The sequence below is a fragment of the Drosophila yakuba genome, chromosome 2L (genome assembly GCF_016746365.2).
Source record: "Drosophila yakuba strain Tai18E2 chromosome 2L, Prin_Dyak_Tai18E2_2.1, whole genome shotgun sequence".
NCBI lineage: Eukaryota > Metazoa > Arthropoda > Insecta > Diptera > Drosophilidae > Drosophila > Drosophila yakuba.
In genome coordinates, this window is record NC_052527.2 from 12,171,640 (window position 1) to 12,190,339 (window position 18,700).

At 40.4% G+C, this 18,700-nt stretch overlaps 3 protein-coding genes across 7 annotated transcripts in view; 1 reads left to right on the plus strand and 2 right to left on the minus strand.

The window, feature by feature from the left end:
• Positions 1 to 18,700, minus strand: part of LOC6527848 (potassium voltage-gated channel protein Shaw) — a 44,198-nt gene that overhangs the window by 17,349 nt on the left and 8,149 nt on the right. For all 5 annotated transcript variants that reach the window (XM_015197513.3, XM_015197515.3, XM_015197514.3 and 2 more), the window contains exon 2: positions 17,315 to 17,763. In XM_015197513.3, the coding sequence (XP_015052999.1) occupies positions 17,315 to 17,358 (44 nt within the window). In that variant the 5' untranslated portion in view covers positions 17,359 to 17,763. The remainder of the gene's footprint in view (positions 1 to 17,314; positions 17,764 to 18,700) is intronic.
• On the plus strand, positions 1,244 to 5,671 carry LOC6527849 (aldehyde dehydrogenase, mitochondrial). Its single transcript, XM_002088885.3, has 4 exons — positions 1,244 to 1,730; positions 3,731 to 3,879; positions 3,953 to 4,049; positions 4,235 to 5,671. Exons 1-4 carry the CDS (start codon positions 1,608 to 1,610, stop codon positions 5,426 to 5,428), a joined length of 1,563 nt encoding a protein of 520 aa, XP_002088921.1. The 5' UTR covers positions 1,244 to 1,607; the 3' UTR covers positions 5,429 to 5,671.
• LOC6527850 (28 kDa heat- and acid-stable phosphoprotein) lies at positions 8,277 to 9,249 on the minus strand. Its single transcript, XM_002088886.4, has one exon. It carries the CDS (start codon positions 9,006 to 9,008, stop codon positions 8,418 to 8,420), a length of 591 nt encoding a protein of 196 aa, XP_002088922.1. The 5' UTR covers positions 9,009 to 9,249; the 3' UTR covers positions 8,277 to 8,417.

Genomic DNA, 18,700 nt, shown 5'->3' on the forward strand with positions numbered 1-18,700 from the left:
TTTACTCAGCTGCCATTTCAGTTGCATGTGTTTTTCGGACAAAGGGGAGAGGGGAGGGGCATTGTATTGAATTAGTTTTCCGGCTGTGATTGGTTTCGTTCGACTGTTTTGGCCAACGATGCGTATGCGTGATTCTCTTGACAGCCAACGCTGAGCTTTCAATTTACGAGTGAAATAAATTTCGAAAGATTTTGACAAATTGGCCTAAATCGCATTTAATGAATTATGTTGAAATAAACTTCCTCCTCTTTTCGCTCATCAATTTTGTGCTCGTAATATGGCTGACAGCCGAAAAGTATGCTAAAGCCATTTTTTTATTATGCGAGTGCTCAATGGGAAGGGATGAAAATGTTCGGAAGTCAGCAAAATAACAAAGTGAAACAGCCGCATAATAAAAATCACAGTAACGGTCAATAAAAGCACACGATTTCGGACATTTTACATAATTTTATTCAATAACTTTCGCGCAAATAAATGCCTTTAATTCATGGTATTCTAATAGATTACATAACACTACCTCATTCGTAATTATTTACATCTTTGAGGCATTCTGTTTTATAAATAATATAAGATAATTGTGAATACTAATTCTAAAACATTGATTGATTAGCCTGATAACAGTTGAGATGCTCATATTTCACTTGGTCAAATTCATTTCCTCTCGTCTTGAAATTATAACGAATTGCAAGTCATTTAAAACGAAAAACAAAGTTCTGGAATATTTTTCTTTTAAGCGAAATCGTATGATAATTTATACGATGGAAGTTTGCCAAATACAATATACAAATATATCTGTAGCTCTATAACTTACCAAAGAGTATTCCAACGAGATAAACACCATTATAATAACCCCACCCACATCTCCACATGCGAATGCTATTTTATTTAAGTAGTTTTAGTTGTAGTTTTTAATACTCTATGTTATTGATTTCCTTCTCTTTCTGGCTTTCCTATTGAAGAGATTATTCGGAGGCTATCTCGCTCTGATTTTATCAGCAGCTGTCGGTGTTGGGCAATTAGCTTTTAATCACTTTAATATCATTTAATAAAAATTAGTACATTTTGGATGGAAAGAACACTGTACTAATTAAACAATAACTTCATAATTGTTTTATTAAATAGTTTTGTTTCATACATATATTGATTTTGCCATGACCTATATCTTTTAATTGTATAATTATTATTATTTATTACTCGGTGGAATTGCTTTTCAGTTGTATAGCCAGCTGTGTGTATCAGTTCAAACAGTTAGGTCAGCGGTGTGTATCAGTTCGTTTTAAAAATTGTAAAATATTATTTAAAAAATTTCTAAATTTTCCGTATAAATTTCGGTATTCCGCTACCAACATTTGAAGATCTTGAAGATAAGAGTGCACCTAGCTATTTCTGGCTATATTCTGTTGACAGCACTTGTGGCGTGGCGCGAGTTCCCCCCTAGACCCTTGAAATATTCCTACGTAGTTTTCGCGAGCGGCAAAGCTGCGAAACCGATTCAGTTGCGCGACGACCGCTGAACAATTAAGACGCAGTTCTAGTTTTGCGTTCTTTGATACGTTCCCCTCTCGTTTTTTCAATCCGAAAAAGTACAAAATAGAACTCTGTTCAAAATGCTGCGCGTTTTGAAGACCGGTGCCCTGCTGCGTGCCCAAACCAAGAACTTCGCAGCAGCTGTTGCGAACTACTCCTCCCTCCCGGAGCCACAGACTCAGCCTGATATCCTCTACACAGGGGTAAGTCCTAACCCAAGCACAGAAAGTAGAAAGCATAAAAAGTGAAAAGCATTATAAATAAATTGCGGCAGTTGTCGCTATCGCACTTGCAATCTGAGCGAAGAACTCAACAGGAACTCAACTGTAAGCATTTCACTTGTTTTTAAGTTGACCTTGAGGCGCGGGCAACTGCAGCTGTTATCGGCGCCCTAGCCCCACCTCAAATACCCTACATATGTGAGTCCAGTTTTTAGGTTCTCCAGTTCTCCAGTCTCCCCTTTTCGGGTTTAACGAAAAGAAATTGGCAAATCAGCGAAACGCGAGCAGCGAGAGGCGGGTCGCACCGCATTCAGATCACGTACACCAAATGTTTATCGCCAGATGTAGGGGATTGTAGGGGATTAGGCTGCCTAAGCGAATCGAAAGACCGGCGACTTAAAAATGAATACACACATGCACAGGCAATATCGAAAGAGCAAAAACAACTGCATATGTACATACACATACATACATAGTTCGCCGGCTATATTTGTTGTTATTTCTGCTGCTGCCTCTCGTTGTTTGTCATTCCCCCAGTTTCTTTGTTACGTCAGTGGCGCTCGCACGCGCAAAACAAAAATTTGTTTGCCGCAAATTCTCATCATTTATTCTTCTCATCGCCTCGCTGTTTCGATTCTTCTCTGGGGAAATTTGCATAAATTTTACGATTGACATTTTTTTAGTTTTTATCTTTAGTGTCACCAATTAAAACTAGCGTTCGTTCGCATTAATTGAGAGAGAATTGCGGTTAGACAGCGAACCAAATGTGGTTTTTGTCCAGATGTTCAGTGGGATCCAATGAAATTAGAGCAATTTATCTAGCTGGAGGAAATTTGTATGCCATTCGTATATAAAATATAAATTGGCATATATAACTTGATTTTCAAATGAGCTCGTTTATTAAATATATAGTTTTTATAGTAACTTTAAAGCTATAAAAACAATTCTTTGAAATCTACTTATGCAAAAATTCCTTTCTATTTAATCTTACAACGTACCTAAATTGGCTTTAAATGGTTCTTAGTGATTTATTTAGGTCTCTCAGAAAATATAACAACCAATATTCTATGTACATCCCAATTTCCTATGCACAGACCCAATGATACATATTGAATAAAATTTGAGCTTGTAATAATAAAAACATCATATCCAAAAACTATATTATATATCAAATATTTCGAAGAATAAATCATTGAATAAGACTTTTTTTTTATAGCCTTAACATGAGATTAAGTACATCAGTGAATTGCACGTTATGCAATCATCATAGTATGCCATCATCTTAGAATTTCCTTTCATAACAAGAAATTTCTGCCCATAATGTATTACTCCCCACAAAGGTTCTAATCTCTTGATTGTATTTGTTGCCATAGGCAGTTTCCACTCCTAATCACCTTATCACCGGCAGCCCCATTATTTTGGGAGTTTTTAGTGGGGCAGATAAGATGGCACACTTATAAGTTTGACTTCCCACATCGAACCAGTCTTATCGTCTAGCCAAACCCCCAAAAACTGCCCACACGTGCCTTCGCTATGTTTATATTTTTTCGCTATGTCTGGTGGAAAGTTTTATATTCGCAAGCACATTGTGAAATTCAACGTAGATGTATGCAAAAATAAAAACCAAAGAGAAGAAAACAAGTAGTATAAAATAGGATGACGTGAGGAGGAAGGTGGATGAGGGCTCACTTCGTTTCAATTTTAATTTTAATCAGTTAGCCGGTAAACGTTTCAGATTACCCGGGATGGGGGTTTGTCAGATACATGTAGTCATGCAAACTGAACAATCAGCCGATTGCGATAGAGGAACAACACGCACGGCAGCCAGTAATAACAAATAACAGCAGTCAAGTGCTTATCATTTAGAGGAGCGGCTGCTTGATTGTCACTCCAACAAAACCATGTAAAATTCAAATGAATTCAATATGAGAGATTGTGTATATGATATGGCACTAAATGAAGCTGTTAACTATTTATTGCAGGTGTTTATCAACAACGAGTGGCACAAGAGCAAGTCGGGCAAAATTTTCGAAACTATTAACCCGACCACCGAGCAGGCCATCGCCGAAATCCAGTGTGGTGATAAGGAAGATATCGATATTGCCGTCCAGGCTGCCCGTAATGCATTCAAGTGAGTGTGGGACTCGGGCATAAATCCGTTGTGTTTATTAATGATATTTGTTAACTGCATAATCAACCACCAGATTGGGATCTCCATGGCGTCGCATGGATGCCTCGGAACGGGGTCGTCTCCTCTACCGCCTGGCTGATCTCATGGAACGCGATCAGGTCTATCTTGCCGTAAGTATCAATAACTATATAGTCAGACATGAGATGGAAGGCTCTTAATACAATTTATTCAATTTATAATCAATTCTTTCACACTTATAAATTAAAAAGTATTCAACGCCTTTAATGATATCCTTCGAATTTAAAGATAGTTTATACATACTTATATTTTCAATGAAATTTATATTTCCCGACAGAGTCTGGAGACCCTCGACAACGGAAAGCCCTACGCCATGTCCTACAACGTGGATCTCCCGACTGCCATCAAAAACCTGCGCTACTTTGCTGGATGGGCGGACAAGACCCATGGCAAGACCATTCCCATGGACGGTGACTTCTTCACGTACACCCGCCACGAGCCCGTGGGCGTGTGCGGCCAGATCATTCCCTGGAACTTCCCTATCCTGATGATGGCCTGGAAACTGGGTCCCGCCTTGGCCACCGGCAACACCATTGTGCTGAAGCCCGCCGAGCAGACCAGTTTGACTGCCTTGTACATTGCCCAGCTGGTTAAGGAGGCTGGCTTCCCAGAGGGTGTGGTCAATGTGGTTCCCGGATTTGGAGGTACTGGCGCTGCCCTGGCGAACCACTGTGATGTGGATAAGGTGGCCTTCACCGGATCCACCGATGTGGGCAAGCTTATTCAACTCGCATCCGGAAATACCAACCTGAAGCGCGTAACACTGGAGTTGGGAGGCAAGTCGCCCAACATTATTCTGTCTGACACCGATATGGATTACGCCGTCGAGACGGCTCACTTTGGCCTGTTCTTTAACATGGGCCAGTGCTGCTGTGCGGGATCTCGTACCTTCGTCGAGGACAAGATCTACGATGAGTTTGTCGAGCGCAGTGCGGAGCGTGCGAAGAAGCGCACCGTCGGCAATCCCTTCGATGTGAACACTGAGCAAGGTCCTCAGGTGAACGAGGAGCAGATGAAGAAGATCCTTGGTATGATCAAAACAGGCAAGAAACAGGGCGCCAAGTTGGTCGCCGGTGGCAGTCGCCCAGAAGGTCTGCCCGGCTACTTCGTCCAGCCCACGGTGTTTGCCGATGTCCAGGATGACATGACCATTGCCAGGGAGGAAATCTTTGGACCGGTCCAGCAGCTGATTCGCTTCAAGAAGCTGGATGAGGTCATCGAGCGTGCCAACAACTCCGAGTACGGATTGGCCGCCGCCGTTTTCACCAAGGATCTGGACAAGGCCAACTACATTGTGGGTGGTCTGCGTGCCGGTACCGTGTGGGTGAACACCTACAACGTCCTCGCTGCCCAGGCTCCATTCGGTGGCTACAAAATGTCCGGCCATGGACGCGAAAACGGAGAGTACGCTCTGTCCAACTACACGGAGGTCAAGAGCGTCATCGTCAAGGTGGCTCAGAAGAACTCCTAAGAAGGACCAGACAGATATTTCCTCCAAGAGGGACGCTTAATTAGGTTCGCCTTGTTTAGGTGATCTAAATGCCGGCGATAATCTACTGCTTACATCTATAATCTACATCTCTATATGCACATAGTTTTAAATAAATATGTTTGATATACGGTCAGTTTTTGTATCTTTTCCATTCGGTTAATTCTGTTTAAGTGTACATTTCTATTTTGAAATAAAGAATTTGCGAAACGTGTAGTTTTTAAATCAAGTTTTTTATATATCATTCTTAGATTGTATGCAATGCAGCTATAAAGCTGTGTAGGGCACTGGTCTGACAATTCGAAAGTTGTTTTATTTACATCCTTTCCCTATGCCCTCCTCTTTGTCCTAAGAGTTTTATGTGTAATTCCGATGTTTGCCAATAGATTCTTGGCTTTGTTTATAGCACACTCTGAACTGAATGTCATTATTTTGCTTATCCCACAACAACGAGATAGGACAAACAAGCACACAGATACTTCCTCACAGTTTACACTGCACGAAACATTGATTGGTTTAGCATTGAGCCAAGAGCGAATGGATAAAGTGAGCAGCCAGCACACGGAGCTCAGGGAACTAGCTCTTCCATCTAGGAGAAATAAGCTTACATTTATTTGCATTTATTGGCATTTTCCATCGTTTTGTTTTAGCCCCGAACTCCTGAGTGTGTGTGTGTGTGTATGTTTGTGTTTGTATTTGTATCTATGTGTCTGTGAGTGGATTTCTGAGGGACTTAGACTCACATATCAGGACGTACTCGCACTTACACAGACACATCGGGTCGTTTTTCATCCGACATCAGGGCAAAAAAAAAAAATGGAAAAAGTTGTCCATTAGATTGGACAGCAGCTGAGCGTGTCAAGTGCTTTGCGGTTAGTGGAAAACTTGTTCTCTTATTTTCCACTTTGTTGTTTTCGAAATTGAATAAGCGCATTTGTATGCAATTTATTTAAAATTTGTATTTCAATTTTTGTGATGACCAAAGGCCAAAGTGCAAAGGGTTATTTGCTGAAAAAGAAGAGAATCTAAATATTTACATCTCTATGACGGGTTTTGTAAATTGATAAATTTTCGTCGTTTCTCACTTTCTTGCTAAAATCGCGTTCTATTCACACTATTGAAATAAGTATGTATAAGTATTTAAGAGATGGTATTCAATTTAACTGGATATTTCGAAGTGTGTATGAAATATGAGGGTAAATATTTCATAACAGTTTGTATTTACCGTAGACTGCAAATTTGTCCAAAACGAAAATTTATTTTGCATTCCGTTTGAAAACCTAATTCGATTTGTGCCACCTTTTCGTATTGAACAAAAACCAGCAAAAATCACTAGGCCCCCACGGCGTATACGCAATTATTTTATTTTACCACTTGTATTCAGTATTTTGGATCTGCGCTTTTATTCTGGACCAGATATTTTAAATTGATTTTCGCTTGATGGCAACCATTCATACATATTCGAGTATAGAACAAAAAAAGCACGAGGGCGAAACTGGAAAAACTGTTAAAATTGCAAATGATCCATGGGCAATTTTAATACCCCAAAAATGGCAGGTGGCCAACTCGAAAAAGGGCCCACTAACAGGGCCGGCACAGGACCTTAGTGAACAGAAGGGAGGCTGCGAGGATCGAAGGATATGGAGAAGGAATGATGATTGCCAAAAGCGCAGCCGTGCGCATTGAGGCGCGTGCACAGGTGCGCTCGAGCGTTGTAGTTCTTAGTTCAGGCTCGAGTGCGGAACATAATTGAAAATCGTTTTTCACCAGCAATGTTATAAACTGCAGCCATACTTTAATTATCCTGCCTCGCCAAAACTATAATTCAGCCCAAGAACTCCATTGCAAAAACCGCCACAAGATGCGGGCCAAAAAAAAAATCAAGTATCCACCACATTGGCCAATTTGCAGGCACTTTTTTTTCGGCCCTGCCATTTAACTTTATCGCTGTGTCTTCACTCGATTACATTGTGATGTTCAGTGGCCAAGGACTGTCAAAAAAGGGGAAAATACTAAAAGAAAGGTAACAATTCCCAAAGGGACATCGTAGAGATGCCAGCGCTTTGATCATTAGTCGAAAAATGCCATGGACACGGCGCAGATAAGCCAACTGGGAAAATAACAAAAAACATTTCGATGGCTAACAAAAAGGCGAATACAGTGTGGAGAAGGGTGTGCAAAAAGCTTAACAATCATTAGCACTGTAAACAAGTTCTAAAATGTTTGGAGGAAACTTAAATTCTCGCAGCCCAAAAATATGCAACGCATATTTTCCGTTGGACGCGATTTAAAAATCGCTCGCATATCGCTGGAAAATCGCAAGTGCCCATAAGTGAAAAATCAAATTGCGTTCAACGCACTCAGCCACGCAATTGCATCGCACTTAACCCAATAAAGTGCCAACGATCCAGTTTCAGACCAGATGTGTCAGCATTTTGCCCCAAAGCCCTCTTCCTCCCCCAACCACTGTGTCATCCACGCGATTTCCCTTCGTTGTTGGCCTATTACCTCCGTTAAGCGGGCTAAATGCTCTCACAGACACATTCTATGGCCATAATGCGATTTACACACAGTGGGCTTAAAGGGGATAACTGGTAACAAAATAGGGTAAATGCAAAAAGCTCCAGTCAAAAAGGAATATAATCTAGAAAATGTGACCAGAGAGAATAAATACAAATAATCAATAAAATCCTTTTACCCAACAAGTGACAAGCTAATCGCTCCAAATATTGAATGCTAAATATATTACATATTTATATAGTAAAAAAGTAGTTGATTTACTTTGGAAGAATTTGTAGTTACAAAAGACACGCTTGGAAAACTATAATAATTTGGAATGCTTGTTAACGGGAATTTATTCTGAAACAGTTTCAGCCCCCTCCATAAAATGATGTTAGCGGTTGTTTTAAATATCTCAAAATTTCTTATTAAGCCCCTTTTGCGAAAGTGAAGGTTCAAAAGAATGGATTCTCTACTTGGCAAACGGCTTCTTGGTGACCATATCGGCTGCCTTCTTGTCCGCCGCCCGCTTGGCGGCGGTTTCCTCACGTTGCTTCCGGATCAGAGCCAATCTGGCCAAGTCGGCCCTAGCCTCGGTGGTTTTACCAGCGGTATGGAGTTTCTCATAACGCTGACGTGCACTCTGATCCTTGGCCGAATCTCGGCCGCGACGGGATAGACCCGGCTTGGATTGGTCGAGCATAATGGCTGAGACCTTTTGTGGGCCCTTCTTGGCCACCCGGTTGGGATTCTCGATTTCGATGAGTGAGGCCACGCCCTTTTTGGCATCACGAGTTTCCTCTTCGCAATCCTCGGAGGAACTGGCTTCTCCAGCGGCCACAGCTGATGTGAGCTTCTGATTGCGAGTCGTCTTTTGCAAGCTCCGATTCTTCGCTATGGGGGATGATGAACTGGCTCCACCGACGGCTGCTTCTTTATCTTCGCCATTTGCCATTGAGCCGCTGACCTGGTCGCTATCGTCGTCCGACTCCTGCTGCAGTTCCTCGGGCGAAGTGAATTGGCGAGTGCGACCCTTGTAGTTCACAAACTTTCCTCGTGGCATGATGATCCTAGCGGTGTCCTATGTATCCTGTTTATCAGAAGTATGTGTATGTCCTGCTGCTCGTTGCACAAGGCTCGTCGATGCTTTCAAAATCAGCTTAATTAAATCACGTTGCAAGAAAAACTATTTGCTCAGCTCCAAAAATTCGTTAGAAATGTACAAATTTCTGCTTGAAAATAAAATTTCAATAGCTATTCAAACACACTTTGTTGCCTTCAGTTGAAAAGTATTTTGAATTAAAAGTCAAGCGTTACTTTGTGAAACAGATGGAGATGTGAAACAGATGGAGATGTATAGTTAAAAATAGCTGAAACGTGTTTGCATCAATATCGATTGGTTATTTTATTTAAAGCCTCTTAATTGACCTCATCCACTGCCCAAATCAAGCCAGTAATTAAAAATGCATTGTAACCCGCATTTGTCGGATTTGGTCGCCGCAGATGCCATCGATTTTCACGCCATCAACGGCAATAGCGTGAAAATGCGCAAAAATTCGCAAAAATGCCGTTACAGTCAATAAGGTGGAACTTTGTAATCCTGCCACACCAGCAACATTCTGTTGCAACGACATCAGCAGCAGTAGCAGCAGCAGTTGCCATTGCTGCAACAAAAGTGAAAACGATGATGGCTTTGATGCCACTTCAAATGGAAACGTTTCCACACATCATCCGACTGCTCGACAACCAGCTCGTCTGGTTCTAAGAATTCGCCGACTGTTGCAGGCCCTTTGTTGTTTGCCGAATGCAATGCCATTTCCGTGTCCGTCCCCTGGCCACGCCCCCTGTTACACATGTCGCACACGAGGGCGGCAACATCAGTGTACCCTGTAATCGTCGTTTAACAAGGTGTCTCAGACACATTGGCTTTGAAAGAGTGGTAAATTTTTAAAATAGTAAAAAAAAGCGGAAGTTAAGCCAGTTATGCATATTAGCTTAAGCTCGTGGCAAGTGTTTTAATATTTTTATGAAAAATCATATTACTTTAAATATATTTCCAATGTTTGCATTTTAAGCATAAGCACTTCTTCTTGTAAGCTGTTTTCCGGATAGTTTTTGTTTTATTTGAATTATGTCATTGGGTTTGTGGCATCTACCAGGTAGCTAGATGTCCGAGCTCGTTTCCTTCTGTCTGTGGCCCCATCACCCATTTTTTTGTTTGCCGCGCTAGTCCGGAAATGTGCATAAAGTGGAAGTGTATTGCGCATTGGCGTGAGAGGAGCCATTGATGATGGGCTGGTGGCACCCCCTTTCCCCTCCATATTCAGCGAACGCGCTTATGTTCATATACCCCATTTGGGCCGGAACCCACACCGCGCGGCATCTTCTGGGCATGCTGGGGGCGCCACAAATGCCAGACGAGACGCTGGCGAGGCTGATGAGTTGCCAGGCAGTGCATCGCCATTGCCATCACCATCACCATCGCCATCGCCATTGCTTCTGGCTATTAACTTGCTCAAATATTTGCACAGGCAGCCGCGATGCACTAGACGCTAAGAACAGCTAACATGGCCAACACAAAGCAAACAACGCTCGGGTTTTAAAAGGAGGCAAAAATGAGCGATAACGTGGAACGAATAATGTCCTTTCGTTGCTAAAGTATGGCAACAACAAGCAGCGCTGCTTCAAAGGAACAACACTTTTTTGTTTGCGGAACACAAGCAGAAACCACTTAGAATCCGCAAAAGTGTTTATGGCATGCTTTAAAGTCGAACTTAAATTGACCAGCTCAATTTGCAGTATAACTGATCAGTTTTATGTGTAGCAATAAAAATCAACTAAAAGGAAATATGCAGTAGTTATCGTTACTCGTAAAGTTCTAGTTTATTTTTAAATAATGCAGCACATAAGATTAGCTGTTAGAATAAAACGTGCGCAGCTTTCCATTAAATAAGAAATTGCGTTTAAGCCTTGTTTAAGTACAGTAAAATAATGGCCTTAAAATGGCTTATTTTGCTCTGCCTAATAAAACACCTAGAAATTTTCCCGAAAAGCTTAAGCTGAAAGTACAGCAACGGCCTTGCGTTCTTTATGAAGGGACTGCCGACAAAACAAATTTAGCCATAACTCCTAATGCCCCCCATGACCTAGGCGAAATTACATTGAAATATATGAAGACTTTCTCCTTTGGCAACGGAAAGCCCCCGCCCCCCGTGGAGACCTTTGTGCGCTGATTGTAAAACCCTTTTTAATTAACTCGCACAAACTCGCGAACAAAACGCGTTCGCGAGTCACAAAGTAACACAAGGGCCGCAGCCAAAACGCGTTTGCAAGCCATTTTTATTTGGCGCTACGAGCGGCTGAAAAAGACCTGGCTCGAACAGATACTACCCCCCTCCCCCCCTCACTTTGCACAAACATTTCTGAGTTTGTTTTTCCGCTCCCACTGCCTCATCCTTATCCACCGCCCCCCAGCTTTACAAATTGTATTTCAACGGTTTCGCGCTTCATTAAAATTGCTGTTAAAATAACACACGCATAACACGCGGCGGGGCAAGGGAAGCGGATGTCCTGGCACAAGGACGCATAGAAATAGCTAGAGATACTCGCATGTGTGCACTTAGAAGAATATTATCTGCCTCAAAAATGGGCAACAAAATTTACAAAATAAATCGTTTACTTTTAGTTCAGAAGTAAAATATTAGGTCGGTATTTTATTTTGTTTTTAATATTAATAAATAAAAGTTATAATTAATAAATAAATATACAAAAATTAATATCAAATCAATCTCTATATATAATAAATTTATGTCATTGTGTTATGCAGCTAAAAGTATCTGAATAAGTTAATAACTAAATCTCATCTCCGAATCCAAATATTGTTAATAGAGATTATTTTTCAGAGCCATATCATTTAATATTATTTTCGTTTCCATTTAAAGGTCCGTCTTTTTTCTTTCTCTGCACGACTGCGTGTTTCTAAGCGTGTGCCAGCTGACAAGGCTTACAATATGATTTTGTGGTTCTGTTCACTTTTTGAGCGCGGTCTTCCTTGCCGTCGCTCTTTTGTTCTGGGTTAAAAAATTGTTCCCCGCATATAAACACACCATTCAACGCACTCGAGTACGCACACACACAAACAAACACACGCAAACATACACATTCGAGTGCACGAGCGGCGGAGTTAACCCATGAGTTGAGTTGGTTTCTTTGCCTTTTGTTAGTTCTTGAGTTGAGCCACTGAATTCAGTCTTCGTTTATATAGTTTATTTAACTTCAAAACAACTTTCACAACTTTGGGATGGCTGAATCTCCTAGTGAAACTTAGGCAAATTAAATGAGTGCAGTTGAAGTGAGCTTTAAGATGTTGTGGAACAAGAATATTCAAAGTATTACATTTTAAATGGTCGGGAACTAAGTCAATAAGATATTTGGCTATCACATACAATCCCATATTAAGCTATTTCAAATGAAAACCTTTACATGCAATATTAACTTTCAAGAATGTTTAGTGTTTTCTAAAGAAAATAATATTACCAGTGATTTTATGTACATGGACATGGAGTAGTTTGAATAAATTCGCTTAAGATTAGAGCAAAACTCAAAACTCAAGCATTTTCAAATATTCCTTAAACAGTAAATGAATCAGTGACTTTAAGACTTTATGACCCTGGCCGCTTTAAAACTTCTTATAATGCGCCTGGCACTCGAAAGATACCCGCCAGCCAAAGTGTCACTAAATCTCACACCTCGACACCCAAAAGGGTTAAAGTGGCGGTTTTCGGTTTTTTCCTTTTGTTTTTTGTATAGACCGTAGGCGGTATTCGTTTTCGTTTCGTTTTCAGTGTTTATTTATTTTATGGCCCTTTTTTCCGCTGAAGTTTCAAAAAAAAAGAAAACAGAAAAAAAAGAAACCAAAAATGTTTTCCAATTTCGTGGACACTGGCAGGAGTCAGCAGGAGACCTCGATGAACGCCTGGCTGAGTGACAACAACACCAATGGGCGGCATGAGGGTTAAAGGGGGGCGGCAGATGATTGGGGGCGGAAGGCGGAGTTTTCGGGTCTGGCCGAGTATATTAAAAGCCAAAAAGTTAATGAAGCGTTAGGCGCTGCAGACGAAGCCGCAATAAAGCGGTCCAAACATAAAACAGCAAAAGAGCAGGAAATTTATTTATTACTTTGCCATTTCCGCCCAGCCACGTCTCCTTAACTTGGCTATTTAAACAAAGGCAAACACGCAGAATGCGAATGGCAAGCATTTCGAGTTGCTACTTCAACTTTTCTCGTGCTTCTTGTGCTAGGACACGCGCAGCTGTTGATTTTAAATTGTTGTTCTTGTTCTTTGCTGTGGTTTTGTCAGCTTTTCCCGCTTTTCCTTTTTTCCCTGCAGCAGGTCCTGTGATTCCTAGTGTTACTGTGTGTGTGTGAGGCAGGAGCACTCGCTTTTGGCCATTGTCTTTGGCACTTGCCTCTAAGCGGCTACTTGAGCAGTAAAACCGGCACGAACATTTGCATTTCACTTCTGCCTTCACTTATTCTTTTTCACAACTGAGTTTCTTGCTTTTTTATTGTGCTGCAGCAAATGCCGCAGAATGCTTGTCAGCAATTTGTCATCCTCCACAGCGTCCTTCCACTTATTTGTTCCGCTTTGCAGCAGCGGGACAATAAGACATTTTTCTTGGCATTAATTGCAATTAAAACGTAATTTCAACAAGTCGATATCAAAGTTAATTGACCAATTAGGAGCAAAATGATGTGATTTTACAAGGGATAAGAAGCAGCTGTAAAATATAAAAACATATTATATCTCCACGTCCATCTTTATTTTAAAGGGATTTATTTGAACATAAAGTTGGTTTAAAAGCACACTTTTAGCATTTATTGCATTTACTTCATTTTTAAACCCGATTTTAAAATTCTGTAAAATAAAAACATAAACACAGCATTTAGCTTAGGCCTATAAACAAATTAAAGCTTTTAAGAAGAAAGTTAATGAATGGGAATCAGTCAACATTTATCTTCTATTCAGAGGACAAGAGCAGATCCTGTGATGTTTGATGTTGCAGCCCACAGCCTTATTTATTGACTGTTAAACTTTTCATTAGCCATTTCGTTTAATTCGCACACAATGGCGTGAGATTGAAGAGGGATTTTGAGGGCAGAGATGGCAGTGAAAGCGGTGAAAGCAGTGAAAGTCCCAACAATGGCGAGGAGAAAATGGCAGCGGAAATACGCAGCGCATCACAAACAAACAACCAGCGGCACTAAGTATAATGTATTTGTGTTGAATGGCAGCCACAGTGGCAACTTTACTGCCAGTGTGTGGGTGCCTCTGTGTGTGCCTCGTATGTGTGCGTGAATCAAAGATACAATCAGTGCGCAATTGTCTGCGTTGATGAGCAGCAGGATCTGGGAGTCGCCCATCCTTAAAGCGAGCAATTCCCAAGCCAGTGCCCATACAATATTTGCTCCTCTCTTCCTTTATGGCCGAAAACGCCGCGTAATCACAATGATAATCATCACACATCCAGATGCCGCAGAGAACTTGACGGAATATATACAATTTATTATTATTATTGGGCTTAATAAAAAGCTTTTTATGCCAGTCATGATTAAAGTTGACGCAGGAGTATGTATTGAAACCAGCAATCCTCCAGAAGAAATAATTTGTTGCAATTAAATAAATTAAGAGAATAAAATTAGGCATACAAAAACATTAATACAAATGCAAAGCAGAAAAAAATTTGTGTTACCTCTCATTTATATTTTATATTTACATTAAATTACAAGTAGTTAATACTTTAATCCCTCTTCTATTAATGTTGTTAGCCGCAATCAATGTATAACATAAAATTTCAGTTGCAGAGAAATGTACAATTTAAATTTAAATAATCCCACAGAGCTGCTGCATTTTCGACTACTACGTTGATGTGTAATGTTATTGCGCTATTGATTTGCAAACACAAGCCTCATTTGAATACCATCTCTAATTGGATTCCACACGAATATGCAAATATGAACTGTGGATTATCGGTTGGTTCCTAATAAGGATCATATGCCACTCACCTTGATGAGTTTCTAAACAGTGATTCGCAAATTACTTGTGTTGAACAAGCCGACAAAACTTAACCTGCTTTCCCGCTTCGCTGAGCCGCAAGTATTTTAAGCGCATTTTCTTGCTGTTCCCTTTAGGGTGACAACTTTGGGTCTGAATGCGAAACTTGGGAAAATAGCAAACAGCTTAGGACCAAATATACATACATACATATGTAGTCGCACTGCAATGTATTCTATTTAATGCTCACACGAACAATGCTTCCATGTATTATTTGTGCTAAAAACGTCGGCCAGCTGACAGCGTGATGCCAGTCAGCCTGCTTGGCCCGCATAAGTATGCTACAAAAGTGTGTATGGTCTAAAAGGATGCCATCGCACACACACGCACACACATTCTCGCGCACACAGAAACACAGACAGGACTTAAACAAGCATTCGAGTAGTGCGACATATTACAACTCCCCCTTTTCCACCCATTTCGCAGCTATTGCAGTCTCCACAGTCCTTTAAGCGAGACCGAAACCAAAGCTTTCATCCATTTATATGGCAAATGTCGGTTTGAGATTTATGTACGTACTACGTATATTTTTTTGCAGCAGTAACGAACTGTTTTTGCAGTTGTCCACTGGGAAAAAAAAACGAAATCAATAAATACGCTTTCAGCTTCCAATTGCAATGCACTGATTTGCTTTACTAAACACGCCTTTGTAATAGTTTAATTATAAAAGTGGAATTAGAGCTGTGTAAATGTGAATTTGCTTCCTAATTAAAAGTTTTTCCCCCTTTTGCAAGGCATTAAATTAACACACAAGTGCAGTATTTCAGTGTTTTGCCCACAAACCGCCTGATGATGCCACATTCAAGTGATTCTTTGTAAGCCACAGTATATTTTATATATATTTTTTAAAGAAATATGTCAATTTAATGGCTTTGCTTTATGGGCGTGGTGGATTTGAATGTGGATTGTTCACCCACGCAAGAATGTATTTTGCCACAATTTGGTACTTTCCGTTGATATTTCATTCTCTTTTTTGTGGTCTTCAACTGCGGTTGAAGGGAAAAAAACCCAGTGAAATAGAATTTATAGCATGACGATGCAATTGCAATTGCATTGTTAATTTTGCAAAGTGCGGTTAACCGAGCGGTAAAAATATGTTGCCAGCAATAAAATTAACCCGCTTTGTAAGGGTTAAACTGGTTTCAAAAACACGCTGTTCACTGATGAGAAAAAACTGATTTACTACTGCACCATATATGTAATTGAAAACGCGAAAAAAGTGATTTAAATTGCCGAAAAGGAAAATTCGAGAGTAGCAATGGAATAATATCCAGGGATTTTTCCCTTAATCGCCCCTCTCGCATTGCCCATTAACGGAATCATAAATTATTAACTAGGCCCGAAAATCTGCAGCTGGATAAATGCTCTCAGCCAGAAAAGTGCGCTCAAGCAGACAAGGGACCAAGTCGAGGGAGGTTTTCATATGTACGTACATATAAATATGTATAAAAATCCCCAAAAAAGCACAGCCACACACGAAAATGATGCTGATGATGATGATTTTGATGATGATGCTGCTGGTGATGCTGCTGGTGATGGTCCCGATGACGATGCTGATAATGGGGCTTACAACTCAAAGCCACAGCACAGTTATTTACATAAAAGTACATACAGCAACTCACACTGAAACTGGAATGACACACAAACACAAGAGTCAACATTTCCTGTTGTAACGCAAGTTGTGAACAATTTTACTAGCCCTATTTTGTTTTTTTTTTATTATTTTTTCCCTTTCATATTGTTGGCAAGGATAACCGCTTCCATTGTTTCGCCAGGCGTAATCACAACAATGCCCAAATAATGACGGAAATACATGGGAACTATCCTGGCCCAATATCCTGTCCAACAAACAAAAACACAGTATCGATGGTCCAAGTGCGCCAAATTGGATTGAATGTTGGTGTGTTACTACGACTAGGCAAATATGGCGAATATATTAAATCAACAGGATGTGCTACGTGATTTGGCAATGCCTAAGATAAATATAAACAATGCCCCCATCTATGGCTTCAAAAGCAAGAAACCTTGAAACCAAATGAAACTAAATAAATTTGTATTGATTTTAGGTATATTGCAGAGAAGCCCTACAGCGTTTATAACTTGTTTACAAGTAAGCAAATATTTCTGATATTATTGTATTTGATTATAAAATTTGAGGTTGTGCTTAAAGTTCAAAGGTAAGGTTACAGTTGATTGTTATGCAATGGATTTGAAGCCTTTGGAAAACTTTTTTAATTTGTTTAAACAAACTCACCTTATTCCGCCCACATTGAGTATGATCCGATTTTCGCCATCCATGTTGCATGCAACAGTTGTGGCAACAGCAGCCGCATGCCAAACTAATTCTTCGACGGCCCGCCAGCAAATCGAACAAAATCTTGGAACACCTTTCGAATGGCTTTCAGGAGTTGTATGCTTTGGATTAGGTACAAAATGCTGCCACACTCATATGTTATTATGTAGGTATATACGGACACTAAAGCACTCGCGATCCACACGGCGTATGAGCAATCTCTACCCGCGGCGCAATTCCTTTTAATTAGACTTGGGCGCAGGATGCACTTTCACCTGGTTCCTGGTTTCCTGGTTCTTCAGCACTAAGAGCTAAGTTTGTTCTCTTTCGTTTATGGTTTTAGCACCGCCTTGCTTCACTTTCCATCGTCCTTATCCGCTTTTGGCCCACGGCACCTCGTTGTCCTTTGACTGTAAGTAAAAGGGAAGCAAAATAGATCCCAAGGACTTTAGTAGAGTAAAATGCATACCGTTATTCGGTTAATATTTGTGCAGCAATGCGCTGTGTGCCCCGAAGACACACACTCACGCTCAGAGTTATGTACGTGTATATGTAAAATGCATTTTATGTACATGCAAATACTTGAGGCATAATCCCAGTTGCGCCAAAGTGCGCCAGCATCGAAACAATTTTCCTTTGATAAACGCAAATTTAATTAGATATTTTTCTTGCACAGAATTTCTCAAGGATTTAAACTTCAATTGCAATTTTAGTTGCAGAATATTTAACATTTTGCCTTGAATGCTTTCCCTTATCAAATCCAACAGTCTCAAGGAAAACAATCTAACCTCGAGTATTTCATTTCACCTCGATGGTTTCAAAATATTATTTTATTATTTTCAAATCAATTGTGGTTAATTACAATTTTGTTTTGACTCGAAAGACGCAAGTACTTTACTGTATCTTATTATAATTTACTAAAAAAAACATTTGATTGGTAAAATTTGGTAATAAAAATATTCAATTGCAGTAATAAAAAAAGACAGTATGTAATGAAAGACTCAACTCAGCGCTTAAGCCTGGAATAAGAAATGCAAACGCCACTTGAAAGCCCCGTGAAATTCACAAAATTAACAGTGAAGGGAAACACGCGCAACACACAAAGAAAATTGAAAAGGTTCTGGGAAAATCAAGAAAAGCGTTGTGCCCCATCACTGCGGCAGTTTTATGGCCAAAATGATGTGGCCAGATAAGAAGACAGACCTGCATTGAAAAATCTTATATATACACCATAGTGGCTTCGCCGTTAGTCGCTTTGGCTGAGTATGCAAATTTTTTACTTGGCCGCACTTAAGAAGCATTTGGGCCAGGATTCGCGAGGAAACAGGAGGCAGACGGGGCCATGTG